Here is a 25,543-nt window from a genome sequence, read left to right on the forward strand (position 1 = left end):
AGTGTCACTGGTGAGGGTCACTGGTGTCACATGCCACTGGTGAGTTAGCTCAGCATGCTGAGCTACACAAAAAATAGAAGATTGCGTGCAGCGATAAAAAAGGGGCAAAACCTATTGTATTCAATTGATATATAAAGATCTTGCAACCATCGATTCAGCAGAGCTAGCAAAGTCTCTCTGCATGATTGGTTATTGTATGCACACACATTTGATTTGATTTGGGATTTATTTTCATCTACAAAATTAGTTGAGCATAAGAAAAAAAGCTGGAGGAGTGATGAAGCCCATAATACACAATAGCATAGCTAGTCATGACGTTGGACTTGTCGTCATCGGTTTTATTCACATGTTAACAGATACAACCTGAGTTCTCTCTTAAAACTGGCCACCTTCTCTATGTCTTTAATAGACCTAGGGGGTTGATTCCAAAAAATGGCTTGTTGGAAATCCACATTTACTTTATATAATGCTCAAATATATATTTTTGTGGCTCATACACTCTGTGTATTGATTCTTGTGGAGAGTAAAGAGAAGCAGCAGTTTCATTTACAGTTGGTTATTTTTTCTTTTAATTAATTGAACTGCACAAACAAAATTTTCTCATGATTTTAAGTTTAAAAGTGAGAATAGTAAATGTTGTATATGTTAAATAAAAACAAGTTTTCTGCCCAATACTTTTTTATTACCCAGGCAATGTCGGGCATTTATCTCGTCTTAACATAAGAACAGCGATGAGAGACATCCCTAGCGGAAAAAACTTGCTGCAAATATTTTATTTTCTCAGAAACACTTTCTCTTTAAATTTGCATAAAACAGCGTTAGCATATCACTGCAGCAACATAGAAATGCATTAAAACAGCATTGTGTTAATATTGCATTGTGCTAACATAGCTTTGCTTAGCATAGCATTGCGTAACATTCCATAGCGTTAATACAGCATTTAGCTAACAAAGCAGTTTATTGGCATAAGCAAATGCAAAAATATTAAAAAACTTGCAATTGGTGGTCACTAAATTAGAAATACAATAGTATGTGTTATTTTACTAAAGACGATAGATATTATAAGGTTTAAACTACACGTTCAGTTTGTACCTCATATGTGTAAAATTCTCTCACTGGTAAGAGGTGATAACTACAAAGACCAGCGAATATATGCTAAACAGGTTTATATCTGGCTAAATTCTAAAAGTAGTATATTCAACCTTTAACCTAAATATTAGTGTTGGTGTTCTAATTTGATAAAGTTTTATTCGTCACCAACATTTTATTTATGAAACTAACTGCAAGCAGAGGCTGTGTGAGTGTTTTAGAGGGCATTGTTGTACAAACAAATAGAGCTGTGATCTTGGCTGGACATGTCAGAATCTAATGGCAAGGGAGCCATGTAGTTTGTAAAAACAATATAGCTTTCAGAAAATGTTTTAATTTTAGATGCATCTCAAATAATCCAAACAATTCTCATAACAAATAAAAAATTTAAAATTTACTAAAATGTGCTTGTCGTTTTTACCCGCGTTTTGTGTATAAAACATGATATAAAAATGCACTCCCATATAACAATTCAAGTAAAAGCTGTACTGTCATTTTGCTTATTAAAAGAAAATTAAATTACGTATACACTGGCCAGAATTATTTATTCAAAAGTATAAAAAGATGAGATTGTGTCCAACCGTCCACCTTTTAGAAGTTAGCTTCTCTGTCCTTCTTAAGAAATTCCAATCAGGAGAGGATAACACCCATTAAAAACAGCAATAAATCACCAGTCAACATCGAGTATGGTTTTTTGGAACACAGCCTGGTGAGAAGAAAGGCAGCGACCTTAAATTTGACAGGAGCGGAAAACTAATTACAAACTACTATACATGCGTATACTTATGTACTTGCACAGTTAGTGTTACTAAATGCTCACAAAAACCCTTTCAAACATGAAAGTAAAACAAAACTTCCGTGTAGTAAAATAATGATAATACAGGTAAGAAAAATACACTGCAAATCTGTTTTGTGCTGAACTCTACTGGGTGACAAGTAGTGACAAGTAGACTTTTGGGCTGCAGAACTCTACTGATGGCGAGCAGCATATGACTTAATCGTTTTTATCAACTTACATGACTGGAAAGGATTCGATAATGCTTTTGCATTTAGGTGATTCCAATAAGATAACACATTGCATGTTTGCAAGAACAGGATAACTCTTGCCTTTTATTTAATTTGCTCAGTTGTGATTTGCATGTTATGTAGAATTAGCCAAAAAAGGTATGCTGAGCTGCAGTTTTTTTTTGCTGTGTGATAGGGCATGGACTAATATTTTAATAATAAAGACTGGAATGGAATTAATGAACTCATTTGATGGGTGTTTTTTATAGTTGTCTTGATAATCTTTTAGTGTTATAAATGCCATTTTCTATACGGTATTGTATTGAATAGAAGATAATACCAATTGCCCAGCCATACAGCAACAAAACACTGTAACCTCTGCTTGCTTCACAAGTTCTACATAATATACAAACCACAACTGAGTGCATCAGGTAAAAGACAAGAGTTATCCTTTTCAAACAGAAATGCGACGCATTATTTTTTGAGATCTTGTCAATGCAAACAATATTGAGTTCATTTCAGTCGTTTATCTCAACAAAAACATTAAATTATTTAGCACCTCCCACTAGAAGTGCCTGATTGTGTGAGATAGATAAGCCGTTACTTGTAGTTATGTATTTTTCCTCCTAACTCCTAAGTTTTTCCTCCTAAGTTATTGCCTATTTATTGATGTATAATCCCACGACCAAACGAACGGAGCGAATGTTTGAGTTTTTAATATAAATGCATGTGCACACAACTCATGAAAATTATTCATCAACAAAGTCGCAAACCCTTGTAACCAAATCTCATCAACAAATTTATCCATTTTTCTGTCGAGTCGTTTAAGTATAATAACGATACAAAACACATATAAACCTAATTAATTATATTACCAAGTCTTTGAAAAGTGTCGACATATTCTTAAAACTTACCCATCTGAACGGATTATACATACCTATAGACAGATTAATTTGGCCGAAACCGTTATTAAAACTTGCTAATCCTTACTTTTATCAAAATCAAGACCGGCAATTGAAACGTCGAGCGATAGAGAATAGAACCATTAAGTCTTGCACATTTCACGAAAGAATAACGTGCACATTTCACCAGTCTATAGCGTTGGCGAATCGCCGAAGATTTCTGTAATTAACATAGGAGTACTGAAATCGTTTCTCTTTTGCCAATTTGAAAGTAACTGAAATTTTGGAAACTTTTGAGTACTTTGGTATTCTAACTGATGTCCAAAGCAGCGAAAGTAAAGAAAATGGCAATGATATTTTTTTCTAACGATTCTTATGAGGTTATTACAATATTTAATTATATGTTTGGATGACTATTGAAGTGTTATAGTCACACTAACAACATCGATGATGGGCAATATGTTACTGTTATTAATTTTCTTAATAGCTTTGTTAAATAGATTTTTTTTAAATCTATATAAATATCACAGCTTCTTGATATTGTTAGCTATGACGTTTTGAAATGTAAACAAAATTGTGCATTGGTTTTCTATTATTACTGTATTACTATATTAATAATATTGGTTATTTTAATAATATCAGTGCATTTTACTTCTATTATTGGCCAATATTGCATTTCTCATTTCCTATTGCAGAGGTAGAGATAAAAACATATAATCTTTTCCTTTCATTATTGCTGTTTGTTGTATATAATAACACTCACACCCAGTACATTACAGCTACCATTGCAGTTATCCTATTGCACTGCAGTGCCATTTGACTGCTAATATTGCATTTCTCAACCATCAGTACCCTTTCTTTTTTCCAATTTCACTTTGGTCGTGGGCTGTATGACAGGGGAATTTCTAGTTGTATATGTGTGTGTTAAGATAAATTCTATGCTTTATACAATAGAATGAAAGCAACTGATCACACACTGAGAAAATGCAGACCACAATTAGTGCTTATAGCATAATATTATCCTCTCTAGTGATTAAATATCAAATGCTGCTTGCTGTGATCAGTATAATTTATAATCTCTGACAGAAATTGTCTGTTTAAAGCAAAACCTCGTATTAAGATGAATTCACATTTATACTATATTTACTATAATGTAAAATGTACAAAATAGTCTGCTTTTTCTGTAAATGTTGATAGTAAGAAAGTGTTCAGTAGATAATATGATTTAATGATGATGTCGTTGATAGATGATGTTTAGAACTACCCATGTGTATTAGTATCAAACTGCATGTATAGGAGTTATCTACCCTTAATATTATAAGCTGTAGATACACAATTACTCACATAATACTACTCACAATAGAGGTTCTAGAGAAGACTGTGTGTCATTAAGTATATCATGTTTATCAGTTTTAGATAAAAGAACGATGACTCTGAGTGTCTGTATGAAGATAGAGTTAGAAGACTTGTTTGAGTGGATATAAGTCAGTACTTGAGAGTTTTAACTTCAGTACAACAAACAGTGTATTGGTTATGTCTAATATTGTTTTCATTATTCTGTGTGTCGGCAAGATCCATTAATTGCCAATCAGTATTTTTTTTAATGTTTGAAACATGTGATTTTATATCTATATAAATAACCATTTGTGAGGCGCAGTATCATTCTAATAAACCTATTAAAGTTCTATGTTTGTGCCTTTCTGCATGAGTTGGTTTTGTTTTAAACCTAAACCTTTAGTAATTGTTGTACTTGAATGTAGGTGATTACATATATTTTGGTAACCCTATTTGGTATGCTGTAGCAGAATGTGCATAGTTTAAATTGTTGCACGGTTCTTTATTTATTTCCAAGTTCAGTTTGACAAAGCTACTTTAAAATGAGTTTAAAAGATTATAAGAGAGAGTTTTAACATCAAGATCTGGTTTTCACATTTTTGACAGTGATTTTCTTAGTTTCTTCGGACATTTGCAGGAAGTGGATGAACATGGTTGCCATGGTGTCGGCAGTTACACCCAATGTTCAAAGAAACTGGCACTAGTTTCCATTTTCCTGTAGCCAGGTCGATGACAATAACATATCGTATTCTAGGTCTTCGAGCAACGCATCTTCCATGGTACGAGCCAAACGGATGATGAGGCTAAAACCAAATAAAGAATACGATGATTATGTAAAAACGTCAAGAATTATAGCAGCAAAAATTAGAATCAGTAAGCGTCTAGTTTACAAAAAAGCTTGGGAAGTGCTATAAAAATAATTCGATTTTTATTAAATAAGGGTTGTTCACAAAGTTTAATTTTTAACATTAATCTCGAATTGTAATAATATTTTGTAGCTACTACCATTTTTCTTATCCAGTGATAGTCAATAAAACTACAGTTTGTGTCTGATTACCTATCTGAAAATGAATTTTATTACACTTATGACTCTTGCAGACTATTTGTATGATTGCGGCTTTGGAGTTAGCTTACCCTGCAGCTGCTTTCAGAACACCAACACCGCCATCTGAATGGAAAACCTGGAATGTGCCAAATGAGCCACCAATTTCCATTGTAATAGTACCATATGTATCCTCCGCATAGAGTTGGCCATCCCAAAGAGACGCATAAGAGTGGACAGTCGCTGTAGGAATCAATGACATATCGAAATGGAGAGACTACCAAACAAGTCAGTTTCATATTTCTTGCCAATATAGAATCAGTCTCTTCAATTTATTCAAAGTGAATGTGTTTGAAGTCAGCATTAGCCAGAACACTTGGAAAATAGCATCTTCAAATATGTCTCCAAGTGTCAACAGCTACAGAATCAGTTGTTAAACTATTAACAGTCATAAACTATAAACAGTGATAAACGGCAAACTATGACATATGTTAGCTTACGGGTGGCTTGTAATCTCCAACCCAAAAGAGAGATGGTGGTGCAATGTTTCGTTTACAGATGCTTCCTGATTGACTTCTTGTTCAGCGCTGTGAATGATGTCAAGCCTGTCAGTAACCGGTTGTCTGCAAAAAATGGAATTAGATACACGAGCTGTTTTAATTTGAAAGACTATTCTTCAAATTAACTAAATAAAATTTAGCAGTTTTAACAATTTACGTTATAAAAAGTGTTTTGAAAAAGCTTCATGATTTTCTCCAATGACTGCCATGAAATCTTTCAAATTTTCTTTATTGTAGGCTACTTGTTCAAAATTCATCAATGAATTATGTTTAAAAATATCTAATTTTGTGAACGCAAACAACTATAAACATTGTTAATTGTTTGAATAGTTAAAAAAGTAGAAATATCAACAATTTTTAATTTAATTACTAACTTGTACTGCCGGCTGATACAGAACATTCTGGTACTGTGTATTCTATATACTCAAATATATAGAAGTACCCCTTACCGATCAGACCTGCAAAGGTCACCATCTGTCGGGTTCTGAACCGTCTCACAGCTAAGAATTCTAGGATCACAACTCTGTGTTACGCCATCGGGTAGTTCTTGGGCTGCCAAAAGCCCAACTAAGAAACTCGAAATCTGAAACAAACAGTGTAAATTCAACTCAAAATAACTGAAGACGGGCATCATTATCCACAAAGTTCTTTTAGTTTATTTTTATATCTTTTTTTATTTGGAAGCCTATTTTGTATTTTGGAACTTTTAATACCATTTCATTTTTTTACTTGTTTTTTACTCAATTGTAACAGCTTTATTTGAAATCAATCAAAAGTTTGTCGTGTATATTACCTATTTACTTAACTTAATACTCATCAATATACATGACTTTGGTAGTTTTGAGATATTTTGCCGCTTAACGCAGAGCTTCAATGAAAATCTTTAAAATTTTGTTTCTTAGATGTTTAAGAAACTCTTTACTCTAAACTTTCATATCGCTGCAAGGCCTCTTTTTTAGTATAACATAACGTAATCTGTAATTATTTGTTATATGTTAACAAAAGATAGACTTCACGCAAGTATAAATTTGTTTCTAATGATATTTATCCTTATAATTAGTAAGGTAAACTAGAAGTATTATCAATTAAAACATACAACATACTTATGATTTTATGAACCAAAACAAAAATTTATCAAGCAGCAATTTTCACATTGAGACATAAAAGTTTTCTTCTAGTTTAAACTTAAACCAGATATCTAAGAGTTGTGATACACCCTGTAACAAGTCAGCAACTTTTTAAATTGTTCCAACTTATGGTTAAAGTTTCAATATAAAGTAATGATTGCTTTTTTGATAAATGCTTGTCTCAGTTTAGTTATTTACGGTAGAAAATAATTTATCTCACTCAGTAAAATCTAATATAAGTTGTAACTATGGATGACTAATATAAGTTTAATACTCACCAGAAGGTTCACTAGCAAAGAACTCATCTTGTTCTTGTCTCTGAAACCAATCTTCTGACAATGGTGTACAACCTGGTGCATCTTCTCTCTTATATAGGCCCGATCTGCTGAGCTTGACTGATTTATATTGCCATGGTAACCAAAGTGTCAGAACTTGTGATTAATATCATATAAGATGGAATCTAAATATAGAAACATTAATTTAATAACTACTTTCAGCTGATAATCTCATGTTATATAATATGCCTAGTCCTTAGCTGTATCTTAAATGAACTGATGAGAATGGGTAGAGCAACATACCACTGCCAACAGCAGCTAATTGTAAAGATTAATTTCAGCGTAGGCATCCTTGTCAACCTAGCACCTATATAAAGATAACATTTGCTTCCATACTAGCAAGCGACAAACTACAAGCTATCATAATAAGCTTTGAGTATTACACTGTTAATATTTAACAAACACTAATATTGCTGTCATTTTGGCATTTTCCTTATTTTTATTCCGTATATTTGTTCAACTGCAAAAAGGTTTCAACAACTTCAGTAACTTTTGCATCGCATGGGTATATGATGCATAGAGAGTATTCTAAAATATACTACACATATAGATAATATGTGTAATATACTTTAGAATGTACATATATGTACTATATATACTTTTTATTTCACTAACTAAAATGTACATATAGACAGATATTAATGTATAATAAATGTATAAACTACTCCTAGAGTACAATATACATAGAGACAAGTATTTAAGTCTATTGGACATACAAACAATTCTTCAAGTAGAGTGTAAAAACAGGCATCATTCAATGAAAAAATATGCAAAAATTGTCAATCTGTTCTCTTTTGTAAAAGATAAAAAAGTCGATAAGATCTGAACTGTTAAGGTAATAAATATGAAATATGGCCAAAAATGGAGTGTTCGAATGTTTCAATTTTTTGTAAAAGGATATTTTGATTATCGCTGATTGAGTTTGTAGCCGTTGGAAACAATTCTAGACTGTTCCATCATATAGGACAGCAAGATAACAACTCATTTTCTGCATCTAGGCATATTGTATCATAGGAATACCATATATTTAGAACTCAACATATATCAAGTTGAATAACTGCAATTGAATCATTTTTGTGGCTATAAAAAGCAGAAGCAGATGTTCAAGTGCTATAACTGGTTTTTATTAGTGGTCTGTCAGCGAATCATTAGCTTCAGTATGCCTCAAGTCGAACATTAATACACTAATTGTGTTTGCTTTTCGCACATTGGTTAAATATCAACGGTATCTAGATTTATTTTAGCCACATCTAAGTAACAGTAACTGTAACCGAATCTCATACAACGACCATCATAGCAAATTATGAACACTTTAATCTATCCCAGCAGTACCTCCCTGCTTGATAGATACAATATGTCTTTTTGACATGTTGGCAAGAAGTCCTTGTAATCCTCTGATATTTTAGAAATGAAACCTAGTGTTGATATTTCTTTAAATTAAAGACTTTTTATTAAGTGACGATTAGAAAGTAGAAGTCTAAATACTAATATAATACTAGCGAGCTGACTCAATGTTAGTGGTTTACAGTTTTTATCCATCTTTTCACACTATCTTCGGAATATACAACCTATCTTCACACTTATGCTAAACAAATTATGTACAGTAACTCAAATCAACTGCAAGTTATAGCAGTTTTTTTACACAAAATAATACTCGCAGATTAATCTTTCCAAATAAAATGAACAAACAAGTCAAAAATAGACATCAGTTGTACGAATGTATTGACAAAACTTAAAACTACGAAATTGTCCGACTTTAACAAACTACTTTTGAAAACATCTTGATAGAAGTCATAACAATAAATTAAAACTTTCTTTTAGCAAACTCTTTAAAACCAAAAATATTGTTGCCAAATAAAACGTTAATTGGAAAAAGTAATATGTTAAACAATTTTTACCTACTCCAGTTTGGAGATTTGATCATGGTTTAAAAACTTGTTTAATGTTTCACAGGAGCAGTTAAGTAAAGTAAAATAAAGTTCAGAGATGTATCAAATGGAACCGAATTGATATACTAAAATACGTGTGTAGTTGTTTCAGGTACTGAAAGTATACCTGCTTGTGAAGTAAAATTAATGGCATGAGAAAACAATGTCTGAATTTAGCAAAAGGTTTCCACAATTGTACTAAAATAGACTCAGTTAATCTGAGTATATGCTTTGCTATAATAAGAATAGCCTCCAACAGTCTGTCATTCTGGAGTCATGATTGGAGGTTTGAAAAAAGATTACACCGTATGGGATTGGAACTCACAACTTTTCAGTACAGTACTAACCGAGCCAATCATTCTCACAGTTTTAGAGCACTAGCGGAATGCTCGGCGTTGCATGGGTGTTAAAAATAATCTTATAAACAGTGATAGCAGTGTCACACTTATAAACTCAATATAAACACTTACAAACAATATAAACAACATTTATAACAACGTATATAGCAACATACATATATATATATATATATAACAACATATATATATATATATATATATTTATATATAAAATAAAAAATATATAAATATAAATATATTTTTATATATAAAGTATATATATATAACATTATAAACTCACTTATAAACCATGCCACTTGCCATTAGCCTGGCACATTGCCAATGGTTAATTTAAGAAAGCTAGTTATCTACGGCTCTTACTAATAGATAGAATGGTGTTGCGCCGTAACGGAGAGCGGTAGCGTATTATCACCCACATAGCGACATATGGGAATCAAAATGAATCCATCAATCTTGTGTAGTTGGATTGGTAAGGCATTTATATTGTAAACAGTCTTTTTATTTGAGTTCTGCATCTTATTAGGCTACTCTCAAGGTATGAAAGCCTTGTGATCAAGGTTGTTTACATTCAATCAAAATATTACACAGTGCTGTTTGACATGTTCAGCTCTTTATATCACCTGGTACACCTGCAATAAAACAGATTTAAAGCTAATCAAGCAAATTCTCAAGAGCCATTTATAGCCTCAACTATTCCAATTAAAAACTTATGTGACACTAACAATATCTACAGTATATATCATTAGGTTAAAGAGAGCCAATCAAATAATTATATTTAAGATTATTTTAGAGAGATGTTTCGAAGTTTATTAAAATGTAACAGTATTTCGTATTTCTGTTTGGTGTTCTTCTCATATGGTTCACTAATTTAGTTTTGTAAAAATGCACATTGGAAGAGGCAGTTAAACATCTAAATTCAATAATCTGTATTAGCCTTAGTGTTTAAGTTATTAAAAAAGAAAAAAGCTGCATTGGGAAGCTAAAACAAAACTCCGTAATTTAATGCCATAAAATAAATCTTTAGTCTTCATCCTTTATTGTTGTTTTACTTTTTGTTATTTTCATCGTAATTTTTTTACGTTCATTTTTTGTAATTATTCAGCATTCGCTTGCAATTAGCAGTCATTTCTTATTTTCTAAACTTTATTATCACATATTTATGCATATTTTTATTCGATCTCAAAGATCAGACCATTTTAAAATGTGCTAAGCAGAGTTTCAGACAAAGCTATATATTGATGTTGAAGTTTGTGAAATGTCTTGTTTGGTTATTAGACAACATTAATAAACTGTCAGTTTCGTGTGCCATGAGAGATAATCAGGTGTCATAATCATTTGCACAATTATTCTTTGTTTTGGTTGGTTTGGCTGGTTGTTAGAGTGCCTGGCTGCTCTACAGAATATCTGAGATTTGTGTAGTTCCTGCAAGAGGCCATCATTTTTTCTCACACTCTTACCTATGCTTCAAAAAAACACAGCTTTTATTACAGTAAAAACAACCAAATATAACGCAAGATGTACACTTCTTTGTAAGCCAATATAGCTAGCAACCTTATAAACACAAACCGAGCTAAACTATCTGATGCTTGCAGAAGAGCCTTCTGTTTAACCAGGATTTTGTATCCATCAGTTGAAACTACCGTGTGATCGGTGTTTGCAGCTTGCCTAAGTGTTAGCATAACTTTATTCCCTTTCCTTATTTAGTAGTGCAATAAATGTCTCTTTATTTGAATTGAGGCTGACATTAATTCTTGGGCATAAATAATTTAGGTAATTAATATGACTTGCAGTTCTCTGATATAACAGAGGCATTTTTTATTAGCATTCCTTCTGTTTTCTTGAACACAGAATATATACAGTTGCTAAGATATCCTCTTCTTAGACAAACTCTGATAAGAAACATTTGGTCTTAATTTATGGCTATTATTAACCAAGAAGGAATTTCTAGACCGAGGTAAATATTCTATTGGCTACCAGTCAGCGAATCATAAAGATGTATAAACTGCAGGTTTATGCCAACTATCATTATTAAGATGTTAACTAATTAACTGCCATCTTATTGCTATAATGCTGTTGGTTCTTCATAAAAAAACAGAGTAATGTACATTTGGTCATCTGACAAGAAGTGTTTGTTTAACGATGTGGATCAGAGTGCCTCACTGATTCTTAGCATATAAGTAAGCAGATATATGGTATTAGCTTATGTCCATAACTGTATTCATCAAATATCTAAAAGACTAACATTTTTAGCCTAATGTGGTGTCAAAGTGGTGACAGCTCTGCATAACAGGTTTGCCTTCTGCAAAAAGTGCTCACGTATCGATATGCGGAACTGGCATTAACTTGCAGACATAGCATCACTATGATAATTGGGTAAAGATATTCAGAATTTGTATAAAAATGCTGACAGTTTTCTAAGCACAATCAAACAGCTTTATGACAACATTTCTGTAATTCATGAAACTCATACCTGTCTTTACTCAGGTGAAACAATTTTCTTTTTAGATTTTGAATCTTGTAGACAATCAGACCACAGAATTAGACTGTTGAAAGATGTTGTATTAGATTTTCTAGCGTATTTAAAGCTTCTAAAGTGGGGTTATTAATTAGGTCTATATATCTGGCTTATATATTCAGTATATATACAAACCATATAAATATTATCATATATATATGGTTTATATATAAAGTATATATAAACGTCATGGAGTATCGTCATTAGAACACTAGCAGCTTACTGGAATTTTCCATTCACAATGTGCTAGGCTAATAGCTTAAAAATTACAGTTGTTAGACAAAGTTTTAAAACATGTACAGTTGTTTTTATCTTTCTCTGAATTTATTTCAACTACACAAAACACTTCTATCATGATATGTAGTTTAAAAGTTAGAATGAGAAATGTTGTTATATGTTAAATACAAATCAATTTTCTGTGCAGACTTCTTTATTAGCCTGGCAACGCCGGGTAGCACAGCTAGTTATTATATATATGGCCACATTGTTTAATGTTTGTATTGTCTATGTTTGATAACAGACTCTGGTTGATGGGATGCTGTTGTTGACTTGAAACACTGATTTATGGAGGCTCTACCACAGATTTTTAACTTTTTCACACTTTCTGGTTAAGTTTGGTTTTCATAAATTTATAACAGCTTTTAAAAAGGATAAAACTAGACTTGACTTTTTAATTTCATGATACTACAGTAACTGTTGTATTATTGGTTTGTAGATGGATTTCAATTTAAATCTAATGATCTATCCAAGACAGCGGGAGAAGTCAGCAACTATGATAAGACACTAAACACTGATGTTCAAGTTTGTGAAATGTTTTGGTTGGTTGTTATACAGCACTAGTAAGCTGTCAGTTTCATGTGCCATTGGAAATAATCAGGTGAAATAACCATGTGGACAATTCTTCTTTGATTTGGCTGTTTTTGCTGGTTGTTAGCGTGTCTGGCTGCTCTACAGTATATCGAAGTTTGATTCCTGCAAAAAGCAATTCTTTTGCTGATCCTCATAGCATTGCTTTGAACCAATACAGCTCTTATTACAGTAAAACATAACTAAATAAAACACAAGATGTACACGTCGTTGTGAGCAAAAGTAGCTAGCAACCTTTTAAACGCAAACCGAGCTAAACTATCTGATGCTTGCAGAAAAGCCTTCTGTGTAATCAAGCTTTGGTGCCCATCAGTAAATACTAACGTGTGATAAGTATTTGCAGCTTGCCTAGGTGTTAGCATAATGTTATTTCCTTTCCTTATTTACCAGTGCAATAAATGTCTCTTTATTTGACTTTAGGCTGACATTAATTCTTTACCATAAATAATTTTTGCAATTAAATTACCTACAAATCTTTGATATAGCATGGGCATCTTCCAATAGCATTATTTTTGTTTATGACATACATGTTTATACAGTTGCTAAAGTATGCTCCCTCGGACAAAGTTTAATAGAAAACATTTGGTCTTAGTTCGTGGCTATTAGTAACAAAAAATTAACTTCTAAACCAAGGTCAGTATTCTATTGGCTACCAGTCAGCGAATCAGAAAGATGTATATACTTTCGCTTATATAAGTTCATGCTATTTATTATTATTGAGATGTTAATTACTTAACTGCCATCTTAATGCTATAAAACTATTGGTTCTTCATTAAAAAGTCAGAGTAATCTCCATTTGGTCATCTGACAAGAAGTGTTTGTTTAACGATGCGGATCAGCATGCCTCGCCAGTTTTTGACATATAGGTAAACGGATCATTGGTATTATCATACATTCATAACTATCTTCATCAAATATTTGAAAGTCTAAAATCCTTAGCCTAATGTGGCGCTAGGAGGGGGACAATTCTGAATAACAGTTTTGTAATCTGCGAAACACGGCATGTAAACATGCTGAAATTGTATCAATTTGCGGATATATTATCAACATGATAAATGGGTAGAGACATTCAGATTTAATATGAATGACATAGTATCAACGTGCTGACACGGTATCATCACGGTGATATGGTATCAACATGCTGACACGGTATAAACATGCTGACATGGTATCAACTTGCTCACATGGTATCATCGTGTTGACATAGTATTAACACTCAGATTTGATATAAAATGCTAGTATTGTCTCATCTTCACTCAGCTTCACTCTCCTACTCTAAAAGCATTTTTAGATGACAATGAAGAAATGGCGTTTTGTACAACTGAGTACACTTAATTTATAGAAAAGCTGCAACAAGAGTTTAGCAACCGATTTAGTCAGTTTCAATCTTTGAAACATATCATACAAATCATGAAAGCACCTCAGAAGGCAAAGCCTAATAGAGAGTGGGTTACTCAGTTGCCATTGAAGTGTTAATGTCTCATCTCTGCAACTGGAGTTGTGTAACCTCAGAGCTACAGATGTAGATGAAATTGAGGAGGGTTTCTACTTGAAAGCTTCAAAAAAGGCTGAATATCCACAGCTTGCTCAACTAGGAAGATGGTTGTACACTGTGTTTGCTGCCACATATATATGTGAATAGCATTTTCATATATGGGTAATATCAAGAGCAAGTTGAGATCTACTTTAACCCAAGATCACTTGTGTCAGCTCCTAAGAATAGCATGCTGCAGTAGAGAGCCAGACTACCATGAGATAATGAGTAGCCATAAACAACTCCATGTATCTCACTAAACTTTAAGTTATACAAAGCTCTTTAGGCTCACTTCAACATTATTCAATGCTATTGTAAAAGTATTCCCACAACCAAACGAGCGGAGCGAACGTTTGAGAGTTTTTATGATAAATGCATGTGCACAAAACTTACAAAAATTATTCATCAACAACGTCACTAATCCTTGCATCGAAATCTCATCAACAAATTTAACCATCGTTTTGTAGAGTCGTTCAAGTATAATAACGATACAAAACACACATAAGCCTATTTAAACATGTTACCAAGTCTTTGTAAATTGTTGACAGTATCTTAAAACCTACCCATCTGATCGGATTATACACAAATAGACAGATTAATTTGGCCGAAAATCGTTATTAAAACTGGCCAAGCCTTACTTTTATCAAAATTAAAACCGGCAAACGAAATGCCGAGCGACAGAGAATAGAACCATTAAGTTGTGCGTATTCACAAAAAAAGAACGTGCACATTTCACCAGTCTATTGCATTGTCAAATTGCCGAAGGTTTCTGTAATTAATGTAGAAGTACAGAAATCGTTTCTTTTTTGCCGATTTCAGAGTAACTGACGTCTTGGAAACTTTTGAGTACTTTGGTATTCTAACTGATGTCCAAAGCAGTGAAAGTAAAGGAAATGACGATGATATTTTTTTCTAACGATTCTTATGAGATTATTACAATATTTAATTATAAGTTTGGATGACTATTGAAGTGTAATAGTCACACTAACAACATCGATGATGGGCAATATGTTACTGTTATTATTTTTTCTAAATAGTTTTGTTAAATAGATTTTTTTTAAATATATATAAATATTACAAACTTCTTGATATTGTTAGCTATGACGTTTTGAAATGTAAACAAAATTGTGCATTGGTTTTCTATTATTACTGTATTACTATATTAATAATATTGGTTATTCTAGTAATACCAGTGCATTGTACTTCTAATATTGGCCAATATTGCATTTCTCCTATTGCAGGGGGAAAAATATAAACATATAATCTTTTCCTTTCATTATTGCTGTTTTGTTGTATATAATAACACCCACACCCAGTACATTACAGCTACCATTGTAGTTATCCTATTGCACTGCAGTGCCATTTGACTGCTAATATTGCATTTCTCAACCATCAGTACCCTTTCTTTTTTCCAATCTCACTTTAGTTGTTTGCTGTATGACTGAGGAATCTCTAGTCTAATAAATAAATTGTATTACAACCACTACCAAACTTGTATTATCAGTATGAAATGTTATACTGATGCACATATTATTCGGCTCCCAAAAGTTTTGCAACTTTGAAATTTGGCTCTTTGATAAAAAAACTTTGCCCAACCCTGATCTACACAATAATTGGGTAGAGACATTCAGGTTTGGTATAAATGACATATGACATAGTATCAACATGCTAACACAATATCAACATGCTAACACAGTAGCAACATTCTAACACGGTATCAACCCGCTGACACGGTACAAACGTGATGACACGATATCAACATGTTGACACGGTATCATGATGTTGACACAGTATCAACACTCGAAATTGATATAAAGTGCTGGCATTTTCTAAGCGCAACCAAACAATTTTCTGACTTCATTTCTGTTATTCAAGAAACTCATTCTTGACTTTTCTCAGATAAAACAATTATCTTAAGTAGATTTCATAAATACCAGACTATAGAATCAGACTGTTGAATAGAATTGGTTTGTCCAAGTAAAGCTTCTATAATGTGGTAACTATTTTCATCTGATCAGAGACTTTGGTTGGTGTGATGCTATTATTGACTTTAAACGCTGGGTTATGGAGGCTCTACTAGAGATTGTTAACTTTCTTACACTTTACGGTTAAACGTTGTTTATTTTCTACACTTGTTGGGGTTAGAAGGCGCCATATTAGGTCTATGATCTTCCTGTCCAGAAATATGGTAAAGATTTATATGACTAATTTTATCTTCATGGTCTTTTAAAGGCTAATAGCTTTTATATATGATCTGATAAAACTCCATCATGAAAATATAAAACTAGTTATTTACAACAAAAGAGTGGAAGTGCAAAGCAAACTTTATAAAAACTGTCTGCTGTGTGTTCTTCAATAGTGCAAATTGCCAGTAAGAATGACATCTAAGTTATCAGAAAAGAAGGAACACTATAATTGTAATTGATATAATGAATGAATATATTAAATATAACATTTTTTGCTTTAAACCTTGTAAAAGGTAAAGGTTTCATACAGAAAAAAACTTAAAAATTGTATCATGCTACATGGAATAGCCATATTTAGAAATATTGTTTTTAATCAACTCAAATTACTAACTTCCCAAAAATACACATACAAAAAAATTAAAAGTAAAGACATTACACAAATTTTATCAATAGGCATACAAAACTTACCAGCATTTATAAAGACTGCCATATGAAAGTTCCAATAAGTACATTAAACAGAAATGAGGTGTAAGAAGTATCTGTTAAATCAATAATCAAGGAATATTATGCAATATTTATTTGAATGACGGAGCAAAGCTCTCTTTAGATATACTTTTTCTTCTTGAGAAAGAAAGTACTGTTGACTATAGCTCTGCATCAATTTTTTAAAGATTTTTGAAGAACTTGCTATATTTTCAATTTTGTGCTTAAAACACTCCACAATAAATCTTTCAAACATATTAAAATAGCTCATTGTATAAACTATTTCAACTTATCCTTATTCAACTTCCTAGTGATTGGCTCAAGAATAACCGATCATAATGTTGTATTTAGAAAGTGCCTTGTTATTGAAACACTATACATGCAAATTAAACATTTTCAGCTTAATAGCAGGCTATTAAAACTATTTGGAATTCTTTTACGGTAATTAAGTAATGCTGTGCTCAGAGAAATTTTTATTTTTAGTAAGAATATATCAAATAATGTTTAAGGGGTTATTATGCTGATGATTGTAAAGAAAACCTTTATTTAACAATCTCTTATGGCTTTCCGCTTCATATTTCTTCAAGTTGATTGGTTAAACTAATGTTCAAAAACAGCCAATAGAGTAAAGACGTTTAACATTTAATTTATTCTAAATTTTATCGGCTTCTGCAATATTAAAAAAGCTATTGATTGAAATGTATCAACATATGTTATAATTGTGCGGTGGTTCAGCAAGATACATACCTTGTTTTTGCTTGGGTTATTTCCTATTGAATGTGTTGTAGTTTCCTTTCTATCACCTGTTTGTTTCCTATCACTACTACGCTGTGGAAGGTTTACTCTGTAATCTACATATTATGTCATATGCCTCAAGTATTTTTAGCTGTAATCTTATAACCATCCTAATGGCTGTGTAAAACAATCAGCTTTCCCAGCTATTAAACGTGTTACACTTTTCCTAGAGGAATAAAATACTTAACCATAGTTAAAGATTGTGCTAAAGTATGTGTCTAATAACAGAAGCGACGGTTTAAAAGTTGTCCTCTTAAAATGGTCATCGTTACTGCTGACTATAAAAAAAGAATTGGCAGTTTTCAAACTATACGAGGTTAAAACAGTTTCTGAATTGTCTGAAGGTGTCTAGGAAATGTTTGTTTCCTTGTCTCTCAGAACATTATTGCTGCGATCAAGTTTTCTTCAATTTCTAGTCAAGTTCAGAGATATTTATTAGCACAATAATTTCACAAACCACTTGAAAAAAATTTTGTTTATGAAAAAAATGTTTGTTATGATACAATATGTATAATGGCGACTACAATGAAAACTTGCCACTACATACAATGTGTATGTAATGGAAAGTTTTAAACAGATGTGATATATCAGTCCTGTTCTTAGAGTGCAAAATCAGATAATGGATCTAACATTGATTGGATATTAGTATAAAGAGATCACTCCTAGTAGAGTAGTAAAGTTGAACTATACTACACCCAAAAAGGTTACTGTCTATGCTTGTTATAGTAAATCACATCTGTAGTAAAACATTTGTAGGTCACATGGGATAATGCCAACTCACACTGATTATTATTTACACCATGATGTATGTTCTTTAGAAACAACCATAATAGTCCTGAATAAAATTGAAAGACGAAACCTCACCAATTACACATGGTAAAGTTAGTGGCAGGAATAGACATTACAACAATGTTCATGTAAGATAAACAAAAGTACTAATAATACCAATACCATATCTGTAAGAAGAACCTCTACATTTTGTCTTCGTTCAGTCAGACAAAGACAGTACGATATCTCATTTTTACATTTGTACTTGTATCAAGAGGTAGACCAGTACCAGTCTCAAGAGGTAGACCAGTATCAGTCTCAAGAGGTAGACCAGTATCAGTCTCAAGAGGTAGACCAGTCTCAAGAGGTAGACCAGTACCAGTCTCAAGAGGTAGACCAGTCTCAAGAGGTAGACCAGTCTCAGTCTCAAGAGGTAGACCAGTATCAGTCTCAAGAGGTAGACCAGTATCAGTCTCAAGAGGTAGACCAGTCTCAAGAGGTAGACCAGTATCAGTCTCAAGAGGTAGACCAGTACCAGTCTCAAGAGGTAGACCAGTACCAGTCTCAAGAGGTAGACCAGTACCAGTCTCAAGAGGTAGACCAGTACCAGTCTCAAGAGGTAGACCAGTACCAGTCTCAAGAGGTACCAGTATCAGTCTCAAGAGGTAGACCAGTACCAGTCTCAAGAGGTAGACCAGTACCAGTCTCAAGAGGTAGACCAGTACCAGTCTCAAGAGGTACCAGTATCAGTCTCAGGAGGTAGACCAGTACCAGTCTCAAGAGGTAGACCAGTATCAGCCTAGTCAAAGTTTGGATAGATAGCTTCTGCTGGAACAGTAACTTTTTTATACACACACACTTCTATGCAAGAATTCTTATTATTAATTCAAGTTATTTGAAATTTTTATTTTTATTTTTTTTTAGTTCGTATTAACTGTATAATTACCAAATTATCTTTTATTGTATTTGTACCAAAACAGACTTAATTTAGTTATTATTTGCTAATTATTTTACTTTAATATTTTGCATTTAAAACCTTTTATAGTTGTTTTATTTTTTGTTAATTTATTTGACCTGCAAAAAAACATTTTCCTCGTGATTTGCAGCTTAAAAGTTATAGTTGTTTGAAAAAGTTTGAAAACCTTTACAATTGTTTTTACTTTCTCTCCTAACTTGTTTCAACTACACAAAACACTTTTCTCATAATATGCAGTTTGAAAAACAGAATTGAAAATGTTGTTTTATGTTAAATACAGATCAACTTTCTGTCCAAGGATTTATTTATTACCTGGGCAACGCCAGGTAGTTCATCTAGTACACCCATATAATAAGTGCAAACCAACTGCAGCAGATGATCAGGCCACAAAAAATTTACGCAAAGCGCAAAGCCAGGCGCTGTCACATTGCCAGCATACTTGCACTTTGTTTATCCTTTATGGTCAAGTGTATCATGGTGATTTTACTGCACCATGTGGTAGACCGTACAGGTGACTTTCAAATGTAGCAACTTGTGTACACTTTTTTATCAAAGACCTCATACGCTTGAGGAAGGTGTTGCTTTTGATGAAAATAACATTAGATTCACTTTCAACCTAGTACTTTATCCAAAAACAGAAGGGAAAATCACCACCTTTAACACAACACATATAGGCAAGCCTTTAGGCTACAATAACTTGTGAAATTTGCTACTGACAATGTGTGTAGTTTAACTTGTAGGATGGTCTAAAGGCTAATGCTCCACTCTAACACTATAGAGTAAATTGTTGATGTGCTAAATTGGCATACCTCTGCATGCCATCCATAGTTACTAGGCAACCTTCACCTTTGAAAGTGTTTACTTATATAACACTTCACCTGTCTTTATTACTCACAGGTAATTATTTGCTCTGTTCCTACCTTTTTATTGGTTGCTGGTAAACGAATCAAAATGACTCTTTTTATATATATTTTATGATATATTGTTATAGCTCATTAAACATGAAATATTATTAAATATATTATTCTGTCTGCTACAAAACCACAATATGTAGTCAGTAGCCTCCTTACATGCTAACTATTAGCTATTAGCTAAGCTGGCTGCAAGCCTAACATCAAATTACAATAATCAACTTTACAGAAATTTATACCAAGACCCTTAGCTCACCACACTTCCATCAATCACATCTCAAAATCTTTGAACATACTCTCTTATCCCAAATTTGCAGAACTTTCTCCAGAACAGTTTTATCTATTGTTTCACACATGACAAACATCGTTTTCTATTCCGTGACACCAACATACTCCATTCACTATCAAATGTTTCAGTTTATGAACTTTCTGTTACTACAACCTACTTTTCACCATCCAAACTTTTCAATACTGTTAGGTTACCAACTTTTTAAACACTTTTGTTCAACTCCTGCAATAATTACTGACTTCTGACATCCCATTTTTGTTTTGGCATATACTGAAAAACATCATTTTGTTGATGATTACTAAAGGCAATAAAGGGCTAATATAATACATACCACAAAAGAAATGTCTGTATTAGTAGTCCTGTGTTTGCATCAGTTGCAATCAGCAATTTAGCATAAATATGGAGGTACTTTACTAATCTGTAGTTACATCTATTCTCTACTAAACTTATTTAAGGTCTGAGGCTTCTCAAATCTATTTAATCTGTTTTGTGTCCATGTTAATCTAGAACTGTTAGGCTTCCAACTAGCTGGTAGATGTACTTCAATAGTCATCAATATGCTAAAACCACTTTTCTTTGAACAACTAATATATTCTGTACAAATTATACTACATTATTAGGCTGGCAGTTCATGCGCTGTGAGATAGTCAGATGTAATAACAGAATGTAACTGTAATGTATAGGAAATCTTCAATTCAGCAAGGCAGTTAAGTGGCACAGTTGATAGCATGCCTAGTGGCAAAACAGATTATCAGAGTTCAGAGTTCAGAGTTCAGAGTGCGAAATGTTCTTTTATTACTGAATGTTTTTTATGCGGCTTCGGAAAGACGAACAGACAGGCAGGCAGACACAGCACTTAATATAGTAAAAATTTAAAAGCCGATTGTATTACGAGCTTATTTGCCACTTGTAGCCAACCAATAAACTTCTAATTAAACGCCACCTCTAACTTGACGTTCATTATAGGAGAAGTGTTGAAAGATACAGTGCTATGGCGTTTACATATAGGTTTTACGGTACATTTCAACAAAAAATGCATTACCAACTGTTTGAACTTGACATCACATTTTCTAAACTAGCATGATTGACGACAGAATGGAACTTGTGCCAAGAGATTACAAGATTGCTTGGTCATTAATTATCATAGGAATTTTACAAGAATTTTTTTGGAAGTTTCTTTAGATAGCAATACTGTGGTTCAAAAACTTTATCAACAGTATTTTTAGAAAAAAAACAATATTGTTATGTCTGTAAAGTTTGTGCAGCCAATATTTTCCAAACATGCCAAATCTATTAATTTGACTGTGTGATCTTATCCTTGTGATATGTGACACTCGCCAACAATAATATTAACTTGGTGGCTTGTTATTGGTGGTTTATTCCTCCAATCAGCTACAGTCAAGTCACCTACTTCCTAATGATTTGGAGTGTGATGACAGCATTTGTTGATAGTTTCCTGCAGATGGGTATGTTTTCACAACAGGTATTTATTCTAAAAATTCTAGAACACACGGCGTCACCAGGGTGTGCCATAATCTTCAGGGATTAAAGCAGGATTAACCGTACTGCATCCTGTATGAGTGAAATACTTGACATGATTATGAAGTGTTCCTTGTAAGAATTTGACCCAACTAATGGTTTATAGGTTTGTCTATAAGTAAATGACTCTTTTAGTAAAAGATCGCCGGCAGGTTGGAGTATCTGAGAAACAGCATACTTGTCAAGAAATGTTTGAATTGATGCTGTTTAGTTTAGTAACCAGTAGGACTAGATTTAAATATGAGCTTACACAGAATGTTAGCAGGTTTTATCAGAAATTATCATGTTTAACTGTTTATAATGTTTAAGGTGATCTCACTGCCAGTCACCAGTTGCTATCGTAGCTATAGTTAATATCGGCTATTGATTCAAGTTGCAGCGTTACAGATCTCTGTTCTATCAGTCTCTTTGCAACTATAGAAGTCATAATTTCATAATATAAGTCATATTTCCATATTATCTGAGCGTTTTAACCGTGATAAAGTTTTGTAGATTTTAATCTTGAAACATCCTGGGAGTCAGATCATGTCAAACATCAAAAACTAAAATAAATAATAAAAAATACTGATACTCTTTGATAGAATCTGCCAAAACGATGTGAAAGTTCATTTTTAAGGTGGCTAAGTAAAGAGCAGACAATATATTTTCCTACATGCTGTGTCCATTTTGTAGTGTAACCAATTGTCATTTCCTTTAGGTCTAATTGGAGCAGGTAAAATAGCTGTAAAAGGGTTTTCAATACACTCCTTCTTTATAGTGAGTATTAAAGCGTTATACAGTAATTTTTAAGCATAGGCAATATGGACCTAATCGAAAGTTGCTGTCATTCACACTCCCTGTAGGTCTTGTTCTGAGTGGAATTTTTAGAGAGGTTGCTAAAGCTTTCTAAGCTTACAGTAGACGAAAATACTAGTGTTAGTTACTCAATAAAAGGAACTCAATAAAAGGAGGAGTTTGTGATAGTACAATAACTAGCAGACTCCCTGTGATGCTATTATACAACAAATAAGCCAATGGTATTTACTAAAGGTGAAAGACATTCCTTCAGCCAATTTACAAAATTATTAGTCGATATGAACTATTCTGAAACAAAAAATAGTTTTGTAATGTTATTGCTTTTTTTGTATCTCATCTTTGACTCATGTCATGCATAACTTGAGATATACAAGCAAATGGTACTCTTTCATGTGTGTCAGCCGTTCAGTCAATTCTCTACTCGATACATCTGAATGTTGCACTTTTACAAATAGACTTTTTACGTAATTTGAAAGTTCATCTTATTTCATTGAGTGAGCGATTCAATACTACATTGGGCTTCTACATAAAGCTCTCCTTAAAAAAGCAACGTTAGAATAATGCGCTATCACAATGCGAAGCAAAAATCACCATGTCAACAAAAGTGCGTGTTAACATTTAATATAGTTCTAGGTGATTAATAAGCAATTATAGACACTACCAGAAAGTCAATTGCTCTGTGCAACGTTACCTAAATATGTTTTCTATCAGGTGTGTTGGCTGCCTTTCAGAAATGAATAACAGGGAGCTTGAAAGTAAAAGACGATTTGATTTGATTTATGTCAAACTTGATCTTTTTATCAAATTTTTAGTAAATGAGGAACGCATATGAGCAAGAGCTTTTGAGAAAAATTGGATTACTGTAAAATATTTTCTTTCATGCATTGAAGAAATGCATCAATTTATTTAATATGCAAATTACTGGAATGTTTATCAAACTGCTTAAAAGTGACAAAAAAGGTTGCAGAAGGTGGCGGGAATGATTGCAGAAGGTGACAAGAAGAGTTGCAGAAGGTGACAGAAACAGTTGAAGAAGGTTGCAGAAAAACTCCAGAAGGTGACAGAAAGGGTTGCAGAAGGTGACAAGAAAATTGCAGTAGGTGACAAAAAGAATGCAGAAAATGATAAGAAGAGTTTCATAAGGTGAGAGAAAGATTGCAGTAGGTGGAAGGGAGGGTTGCAGAAAGTGGCAGAAAGGGTTGCAGAGTGTTACATCTTGTATTGATTGCTAATTGAGAATGGCTATTTACATGTAATTGTTTCTTAAAAACCGATAATGTTTTGAGAGTCTTAAAAATCATAGGCTGTAACTCGCTTTGGCTATATATCCAAATACTCATTTAAATTTCTCATCAAATTGACTAATATTAAGTTGAAATGTACATATAGACAGATATTAGTGTATCATAAATGTATAAACCAGTCCTAAAATATAGCATGCATAGAGATAAATATTTAAGTCTATTAGACATACAGATAAATTTTCAAGTAGAGTGTAAAAACAGGCATCATTCAAAGCATAATCTGAATAAGCTATCAAGCTTTTCTCTTTTGTAAAATTTAAAAAGTCCGCATGATCTGAACTGTTGAGGTGAATATGATGTGGACAAATATGAAGTGTTCCAATGCTTTAATTAAATGATGGTAATTTTCCATATTTCCATTATTTCTGATTGAGTTTCTAGCTTTGAATAAGAGTTCTAACTGTTTTACCCGATAGTACAGCAAGCTAATAACTCATTTTCTGTATCTAAACACTTTGTTTTATATGAATAACATATCTTTAACTTACAGCGTATATCAAGCCAATTAACCGTCATTAAATCATTTTAATAGCTATAAAAACCAGGAGCAGATGTGTGAGTGCTATAACTGGTTTTCATTGGTGGCCTGTCATCGGATCATAAGTCTCAAATCATATGTAAATACAATAATTGTGTTTGCTTATGGGACATGCGTGATATATTGGTGGTGTGTAGATTTATTTTAGACAAATTCATGTAACAATAACAGAATCTCATACTGTGACCATCATAATAAACTATGAACACTTTAATCTATCCCAGAAGTACCTCCCTGATTATTAGATAGAATATGTCTCCTTGGCATGTTGGCAAGTTTTCCTTGCAATTTCCTGATATTTTAGAAATGAATCCAAGTGTGGATATTTCTTATGATCAAAAAGTAGAAATTGAAATACTAG

The 25,543-nt window shown here is 32.7% G+C and overlaps 2 protein-coding genes across 2 annotated transcripts; one reads left to right on the forward strand and one right to left on the reverse strand.

The window, feature by feature from the left end:
- Positions 1-4,822: 4,822 nt before the first annotated feature.
- LOC137406474 (uncharacterized) lies at positions 4,823-7,388 on the reverse strand. Its single transcript, XM_068093057.1, has 5 exons — positions 7,339-7,388; positions 6,383-6,516; positions 5,874-5,996; positions 5,466-5,616; positions 4,823-5,134 (listed from the first exon to the last, which is right to left on the reverse strand). The coding sequence occupies exons 1-5, from the start codon at positions 7,363-7,365 to the stop codon at positions 4,946-4,948; spliced, it is 624 nt and encodes a 207-aa protein (XP_067949158.1). The 5' UTR covers positions 7,366-7,388; the 3' UTR covers positions 4,823-4,945.
- A 10,932-nt stretch (positions 7,389-18,320) lies between these two features.
- Positions 18,321-19,593, forward strand: LOC137407031 (putative cyclin-dependent serine/threonine-protein kinase DDB_G0272797/DDB_G0274007). Its single transcript, XM_068093637.1, has 2 exons — positions 18,321-18,378; positions 19,106-19,593. The coding sequence occupies exons 1-2, from the start codon at positions 18,321-18,323 to the stop codon at positions 19,591-19,593; spliced, it is 546 nt and encodes a 181-aa protein (XP_067949738.1).
- Positions 19,594-25,543: the final 5,950 nt, after the last annotated feature.

Source organism: Watersipora subatra, chromosome 10 (genome assembly GCF_963576615.1).
Source record: "Watersipora subatra chromosome 10, tzWatSuba1.1, whole genome shotgun sequence".
In the NCBI taxonomy this organism is placed as follows: Eukaryota; Metazoa; Bryozoa; class Gymnolaemata; order Cheilostomatida; family Watersiporidae; genus Watersipora; species Watersipora subatra.